The sequence below is a fragment of the Stigmatopora nigra genome, chromosome 4, assembly GCF_051989575.1.
Source record: "Stigmatopora nigra isolate UIUO_SnigA chromosome 4, RoL_Snig_1.1, whole genome shotgun sequence".
In the NCBI taxonomy this organism is placed as follows: Eukaryota; Metazoa; Chordata; class Actinopteri; order Syngnathiformes; family Syngnathidae; genus Stigmatopora; species Stigmatopora nigra.
In genome coordinates this window covers 4,408,832-4,417,645 of record NC_135511.1, presented here as the reverse complement: position 1 = coordinate 4,417,645, position 8,814 = coordinate 4,408,832, and the positions used below count along the sequence as shown (strand labels likewise).

Sequence of the window (8,814 nt, the reverse complement as noted above, 5' to 3'; positions counted from 1 at the left end):
TTGGTGGTAAGGTCAGGTTACCCAGCAATCGAAGGCCCAGGGAAGTTTATTGACAGTATGAATAGTTCTTTTTGGTTAACCTCAGTTTAGCTGTTTACTCTCACACAATTGGATAGTAAAATTGCTTTTGTTCTTTTGTAGTGACTAATTGGTTCGAGCGGCCCGGCTGATGAGTGGTTAACACGTCAGCCTCACAGCTCTGGGGTCCTGGGTTCAAATCCAGGTCCATCCACCTGTGTGGATTTTCCATGTTCTCCCGGCCCCGTGTGGGTTTTCTCTGGGTACTCTGGTTTCCTACCATATTCCAAGACATGCATAGTCGGCTGATTGGACACTCTAAATTGGCCCTAGGTATGGGTATGAGTGTGCATGGTTGTCCCTTTCTTTATGGCTGGGCACCGATTCAGGGTGTGTGTCCCCCGCCTCTGGCCCGAAGTCAGCTGAAATGAATGAATAATTGGATTGTTTTAAATTGTTAGCCGAATAACTTCTAGTTTAATTGCCTTAGTCATAGTTGGATATTTTTGGAAAAATTGGATTTTGGTCGAAAACACATTGAGTTTTTTTTTTAACCAGTATTGAGTGGCTTAGGGCACATGCAGTGTGTTTATAATTTGTCTATATTTCTTGAGGGGTGGCGGCCTCACAGTTCTGAGATCAATATTTCAATCATAGGTTTGGACCTTCCTGTGTAGAGTTTGCAATTTCTCCCTGGGCTTTTGTGTTGTTTTTTCTCCAGGTACTCCAGTTTCCTCCCACATCCCAAACACATGGAATTGACCCTTGGGATGAGTGTGAGTTGTTAGCTGGGATGGCATTCAGTAACCAAACAACCCTTGTGAATATAAACAATTCAGAAAATGGTTGAATGATTGAATTGAATGTTACAAGTGGAAATTTTGAGATATAAGATCCAAAGCCTCGTATTTGCCTTAAACAAATACAATTTTTGTGACCCTTGTCAGGATATAAACAGTACTATAGATGATGAATGAATGAGTGGATGTTTACAATTTTGAATTAAAACAGTTAGTCTGGGTAACAGAAAACAAACAAACAAATAAACAAAAGCCCATGGCTAATCAGTTTGGCAATCTATTTGTTTATTCAACAATGCATGCCAGACATGAGATCCTATTAACATTTAAGAATACAGATTTGTATTTGCATCCAAATACTCACTATTTTGATTTCAAAGAATAATCTTTCTGTCTCTGTCCTTATGGGTCATCTCTGTACACATTAAGTGGAAGAATAGCATGCATCTCAAGGACTTGATCCAATAAATAAAAAGTGAGGACACCTTCTTAGAAGTTATTGCAAGGAATAGGATACTTTTTCTTTTTTTTAACTCATTCACTGCCATTGGTAGGGAGAAACAGCAGATCTATTTGCACCAGGAAGGTTGGAATTGAATGATCATGTCTAAATGCTAGTCCTATATCACCATAAATGGCAGCCAATGAGTTAACTGGAGCATCACAAGGAGGGAATAAAGTGTCCTGGTTATCTTTGAATGTTTTGAATTCCATGGAATAATGTTTTAGGAAAATACTGTACACAGGTAAATGCAACACAAACACACATACTCCTCATTAGATTGATCCTTTCGCACAACAGAAATTCCACATTTATAGCATCATGTCACTGTAAATGTTCAAGTTAACGTATTCCTCTCCGCAAACATCTGTTTTGAAACTTGAGTGGAGGCCTGCCTCAAATGAGGCCTCAGCTGTGCAGGTCAAAAGAAAACTACTCATCTTCTTTGGATTTAAAAAAAAAAAGCTTTGCTTTTTCACATGAAGGACAAAAAAACAACTTTAAATATCATGTTGTTGTAGCCAATAGCAAGGAAATGCTTGTGAAATCATTAAGTACGGAAATAAATTTTGATGTCATTTATGAGGACAAACAACAATCATTTGTCTTTTTTTCAACTTTCCAGTGCAGGTTTTCTCATCTATATCTTGGTTTCAATCTAGTCTCATCTTTCCTGACATATTTATAATCTTACATGACTGATTAATATTGTCCCTTAGCATTGACTTTGGGTCAAGACTTTCCCTTTCAATCATCTACAATTGAACTGCAAAGAATCTCAAATGTTTATTTATTTATTTATTAGATTTCATAATGTACATTATTCCCTCGATTATCACGGTTTCAACTATAGCGGCTTCACTACATTGTGTTTTTTTTTCTAGGGTAATGTTTTTTTTTGTTAATTAAATTGTTTTCGTGAGTTCAGAAAAACGTGAAAATCCAAGACGAAAGTCGCAACCGGAAAAAAAACTTTTGAAATGTTTTTTTTTTTTAAATAGGGGTGACCCACCCTACTTTACAGTTTTTCGTTTATCGCGGTCATGTCCGGCTTACTTTAACCGTCATAATCGAGGGATTACTGTATGTGTTTTTTCCTTGTAAGTACTTATACTGCCTCAGTAGTAAACACAGATTTAGAATTAATGGAAATGTTTTTATGTGCATTTTTCCTTGTTTTTATCCCATTCCGTGAATAAAAATGGAGAAAATTATCATCACGGGTGTGAGCATTTAGATACAAACAAAAGGTATACACTGTTGAAGAAAAACCCCTACATTTATGGTAAAATAATGTAAAAATGTTTGCCAGAGTCATACCATTAAAAATATGACAAACTTAGAAAACACTCTTAAATTACCAACACGATTCTGTAAAAAAAAGCATTTTAACATCCAACTATTGTAAAACGTACTATATGTGCAACCAGTCTGATGATGGCTTGGCCTTTATTTTGTCTTCTTATAAATTTTCAGGGATTAATGTGTCCCTAACCTTCTACATACACAGGATTTTCTCCAACCAGTCTGTCATACCTCAGCAGTTAGCACTTTTGACTGCTTAGGTAGGCATGGGTTTGAATGCATGCAGATAAAAAAAGGTCTGATATGGTGCCACTATCAAGACCAGTATCACAATTATAAATGTCATTTCAAGTGATTTTTATTTAATTTTTATTTAATGATAATTGGTGACTCAAGCTTTGAACCATTTTCAGGTATTCATTCATTCATTTTCAAAATTGCTTATACTTTTAAGGGTGCTGGAGCCTATAACAGCAGACTTCAGGTGAAAGGCGGACTGCGCCTTAGACTGGTCGTCAGTTTGTCTGTTGTAGGGCACATATAAATAGAAAACCATCACTATCCCATATATTTTTAATGGTTTAAATGGCAAAACTCTTGCAAACACAGCTGCCACTAATTTACCATAAAATGAACATCTATTCTTTTACAGTGTACTTTAGAACAGGTTTTGGTCCTTTCCTGGAAGTCCACTTTTGAAATAGGCCGGGTACACTGGCAACTAATCACACTAATTAGCAAACTTCCTTATACTTTATGTAAATTATTAAACCACTCATTGGGTACTAGAGGAAAAACTGAATGGCGGATAGAAATTTGGCATGATGTCAGATTCTGGATTTTGTTCAACCTTAAAGGTTCCATTGTAGTTCGGAATTTTGACCCATCTTAAATGGAATTAATGTTATGAATGTCTTCAAGACTAACATGTTGTTGTTTCACCTTTATCCACGTACGGGTAGTTGCGAGACATTATGCAAAGAAAAACCTGTTGGACCTAGTTCATTTCTGACAAGCCTCCACTCTGTACACTTATATGAGTTAAAACAGATGTTTGTGCTGAGGCCACATTCAATTTTGTGTGAGGAACATAGAAAGTCAAAAATATGGGACTCAGCAGCAACATAATTTGCCAATGCCTTGAAGGCACCCCAAAATATAGTAACCAGGCAACTGCAAGTTGCTGTGTCATTCCTTTTTTTTTTAAATATATGATAAAATTTATTTTAAATACTTTTATTAATTTTACAATGTCTATGAGACACTCTTATACTTCATAAATACATCAGCATTTGGTGTATTTTCTTTTAGAAAACTATAGAAATATCAAGAGGTTCTATATATAGTTGAAAATTAAACAAGTAGTTATCAGTTATTTAAATGAAACATTCATGATATGAAATGTTTAATAGAATCATTTGACAAATGGGAAATAATGATCAGACAATGAAGATTTATAGTAACTGTATATATTCTGATTTATGTAAAAGATAATCTAGCCCTCTTTACCAGATTCTTTCAACTGTTTCGAAATCTTTTGATCCAATATCTAAACTTGGAACCCATCATTGATATGTTGTGGAGTTTGGAAGGCACTTTCACGTGTGTGTCACTCACTTTAGCCCAATTATTCTTAATCATTCATTTACATTTATCCTTACAAGCTATGTAATATTTAGCTCATAGGTTTTAGTGACAGCTATCAATTGGAAATCTATCATTGTCAGTGGCAGTGAATGTGCAAAAAAGAAAAGAGTAAAAAATATATAATGACCCCTCTTTCTTCTTCTATATTCTGATGCCATATAATAATTTACATTTATAAATCAACCTTTGGACCTCAAACATTAGGAAGCGTCAAGCTAACCATATCTCAGTATTAACAGTCATGGACTTTCAGTGAATTTGGAAGTTTTGGTTTTACGCACATGACATTAGATGTTTCAATAAGTAAAGGTTTGAATCCGTATATTTATATAATAGGTTGCATTGCCACAGATATCACGATTTAAGTGGATATCTTGAAGCAGCAACAAATCACGCTGGAATATGGAAGTGTTTCGAATACGTTGAAAACAGTTAGATAAAATCAATTGGCGCGTTTTTGCTCAACATCGGGACATATCAGGCCTTCAACTGCAGCCTTAGGCTGCAGACCATCAAATGGGAGACAGCCAGTGTCATTTCTTTATATTAAGTGTAAATGTACCGTATTTACTCACATACAACCCGTCCCCATGCATAAGTCGCACTCTTAAAATTGCCTTAAAATTGTTGAATTTTGTTATTTCTCGCGTATAAGCCACTCCCTGATTCACATTTTTCAACACACTATCCATGGTTTTAATAGAGTACAAATGTGTTACTTTGAAGGGAAAATCTTAAGAAAAAGCTTCGCATGTGGTATTTCTGAGATAAGGTATGAATCATAAGAACATTATTAGTGTCAATTTAATATGGAGGTTTTATGTCTGTCTTTGTAAATGTAAAATAACAAATTATTCCATTAGAAAAGGAAAGAAGTCTGTCTTGATGACAAATCTGATGCTTTTTAATGATAAAAAATATTTTTTTCTTGCCAGAAGTTTAAAATGTTGCGGTGGCCAAATTGGCTCTCATGTCGAAATATCTCGATTTTTTTGATGGCTCAGATTATTGCAATAGTTGGTACTTTTAATTTTGTTTTTATTTCATAATCACAAATGTAAAATCGTTTCATTTCAAAAAGGAAGTGACATAAGCACAACCAGGAACTGTGTCCATAATGGTATAGTGTTCACCAAGTCTCTAGGTGCAATAATAGCATGGGATACACATTACACAGGTATCAAGGCTGATATTTTAATGGTCAACCGCAAGAGATTCAATCAGCGTTAACAACTATTGGGATGTGCTGACATTGTAAAAGCTACGAACACACTAAGGCTACTCACGTCCTAGCCTGATCAAGCAGGGACAGGCACAAGTGAGTTTTTTCACGTTTTATGCAGAATACGGTTTATTTTTTTTCTTGAATTCCATTTCATTTTGTTTAGAGTTTTAACTTTTTATCTTTTGTCTATTTTGAAATAAATGACCGTATCGGCCGCATTGTCATGCGTTATGGCATCATGGCAATATGTTGTAATGGCGTTTCGTCTTTGTCACCTTGCAGTTACGTGCATGTCGTCTTTTTATGCACATATAAGTCGTACCCTCGATTCAGTCATCATTTTTCCCCCGAAAAATGCGGCTTATATGCAAGTAAATACGGTAATACTTTTATATTGTTTCAGAATGTAAATGGCCTAAGACTGTTACTGCACAGTAATATGTGAACATATACTGGTCAGGATATTCAGATCCAGTTTCAGAATAGACTAATAAGATGAACTCAAAGAGTAGATAGCAGCATAATTTGTGGGCTAAATTTTGTGCAATTGTAAATGATGTAAATAAAGCAAAGTCCTTTGGGTATAATTTGACATAGCATCAGTTGAGCCGTATTGTATTTTTATTTTACATCCAGTAGAAGGAAAGCCAATGAATAACGGTGCACCTGAAACAGATCATTCTTTGGATGGAAAGTCAATTTTGGTTGCAGGTAAAGAGAAACGAAATATAAGATAATTATGAAACTGACAACTGAAACTAACTAATTAACTAACTAAGTAACTGTGAGTGCTCGCAGTATATATAACAGGAACGTTTTGGGGGGCGGGGGGAGCTCAGTAGGGTAGTTATCTAGCCCTGAAGTGTTTACTGTTGGAATATATAACTATTTTGCAAACCTGTGCAAATTTAACCAATGCAATAATTGGCTTAAATACAATAAGCACATCATGGATGAATGACATGTTAAATGTTACCACAACAACAATCTAGTGTAGAATGATTCCCTTGAATTTGTCTTACCTTCGTAGTTTCTGTTTCTTTTCTTCTATAATGTGAATGTGATACAAAGATGGCATAATAGGAAGTGGTTGGAGTACATACAGCACAAACACAGTTTCCACTGAGAGTTGAATTAGATACAAGATGGGAGTGGGAAAACACTAATCTAAATCCATAGCTCTTTGTTTGTTGACATGTGGAGAAAAGGGCCCACTCACATACTTGGGCTGCTGATTCTGAATGCATGGCAGATCTGGTTCAGGTCCTGCTTTCATGCTTTCCCTTTTCACTTTAAACTGTGTGAGTTTGATGTGTGATGTGTATGCGTGTCACGTGTAGTTCTGTCTATCAAAGCTGCGGAATGCTGACGGAGCAGCCAGCTTCCTCATGGAGAGGCTGTCAGTCTTAGCAGCGTCAGGCCGTGTCCCGGACTTGCTCCTGAGGAAGGGGTTTCTGGTTCCCGCCAGACCCCGACCCCCTGGCCCCCTGTCTGCCCCCACACCCGGTCCCCTCTCCATCCTATCACTCACTGACAAGCTCTTCCTGTGCGGAGGGTCCAGCGTGAGCGAAGGATGGGAGTCATCTGAAGAGCAGCTATTGGCTCGCTCCAGCCTGGAGATGGGGAAGCAGAGAGGGGCCCCGTCGGGTCCGCCTAGGGTCCCCAGACGAGGGGTATCGGGGACTGCCACTAGGTCTTCAGGGTCCTCTGGATCAGACTCAGTGTGGCTTAGCTCAGCTTCTCTCTCTGGATGAGAAGAGCCAACATCTGAGGGCTTATCAAAAGGGAATGAGGTGGAGGCTCCCGGGGAGTGTGAGCGTTCTACGGGTGTGTACGGTGATGACACGCAGCGTGTATCAATGCAATCGGTGATGCTGGTGTACTCTGCAGCTTTGACCTGGACGCCCGCACCCAGTCCGCCATAGCAGCTCCTCGTCGTGAACATGAGACTGTGGGACTTGACCAAAGGGGGCTCTTCCAGGAAGGATGTGCCCACCGCTGAGAGGAGGCGACTGCTCTTAGATCGCTCCAACGGCCCGGTCAATGGGGGCGGTGATGGTTCGGCATCCCAAGGGGGCAGGGCGCTGTCCGGTAACAGGTGGGCAGAACACAAGGACAAATCGGCTGCAGCGCCGTCATCGAACATGGCTGCAGCCCCCCCATCCGAGTGCCTGTCGGCGACGCCAAAGTCCCGGCCTCCTGGCAGCGCTGCCTCAATGATGTCTGACTGTAGCGACGTATCTCTCAGGAGGGGCGGGACCACACGAAGGGGATCCAAAAAAACTTCGGCGGGAGCCACCTCCTCAGAGGCCGAGACGTAGATATCGATGCACGATGAGGGACGGTGTTGCTGGGAGACCGAAAGTGTTGACAATGGTAGAGGCTTCAGTTCTTTGTTGGCGGCGGACGAGGACACAGATTGTGAGCTGTTGGCTCGATGGAGACTGAGTGAGCGCTCTTTAACGAAGCTTTCTGCCCGTTCGGGACCGCTGGGGCGTTCGCTACTACGTCCGCCACCCACATAAAAGGAATGACTTCTCGTTCGTGTAGCCCCGCCGGTTGGAGAGGGGGGGGACATGGAGCCTTCGGCGGTGCACTCCAGCGCCTCCTGCAGACGGTACGCGTTCCCCTCGGTGCTGTTGAAGCTACTTTGGCGGAAAATATATGCCGCGTCTGTGCACTCCCCATGGCGGATGATGTATGCGGAGTCGGTGCAATCGGATGATGTACGAGATCGAACCTTGTTGACTTCTCCGCGTTCGACACCCGTCACACGCTCTAAAGCCACAGCAATCCGTCCAATCAACTCCTCCATTTGAGCCAAACGGATATCAACGGTCTGCAGAGAGGCCTTCATGAAGTGTTCCCGTTCGTTGACTTCCTCAAGACGCATTGCCATGTTCTCCACCCTGACAAACAGTGATTTTGTTAACAAAGCAACCACATTTTCAGATTTTAAAAACGATGAGTGTAAGTACAGCAATGGTTCACGAAGTGGTACGAGTACCATCAGTGGTTCAGGCAGTTTCTGGTGGTTGGCAAAAGGTTGACCAAATTCAATAAATTTAGTGCAATTAGTTATCTATAAAATATTCCCTTTTTTCAAATACATTAACATATTTTAATTCAATTAACATTTAACTGCAGTGACTGTGTTAAAACTAGCGTTGCACCAATCTCGATGAGTATTGGAATTCAATTTTCGCTCGCACCTGTACATATGTACAATTTAGAGTGTTTAAAGAACACTCATGCAGGCTTGGGGAGAACACACATCGATGTTTAAACCCTCTTAGATAAATAAGGCGGACGTGATC

General features: G+C 39.7%; 1 protein-coding gene across 11 annotated transcripts in view; it reads right to left on the bottom strand.

The window, feature by feature from the left end:
• Positions 1–5,566: 5,566 nt before the first annotated feature.
• Positions 5,567–8,814, bottom strand: part of trpm3 (transient receptor potential cation channel, subfamily M, member 3) — a 129,720-nt gene continuing 126,472 nt past the window's right edge. For all 11 annotated transcript variants that reach the window (XM_077715879.1, XM_077715885.1, XM_077715882.1 and 8 more), the window contains one exon: positions 5,567–8,406. In XM_077715879.1, the coding sequence (XP_077572005.1) occupies positions 6,828–8,406 (1,579 nt within the window). In that variant the 3' untranslated portion in view covers positions 5,567–6,827. The remainder of the gene's footprint in view (positions 8,407–8,814) is intronic.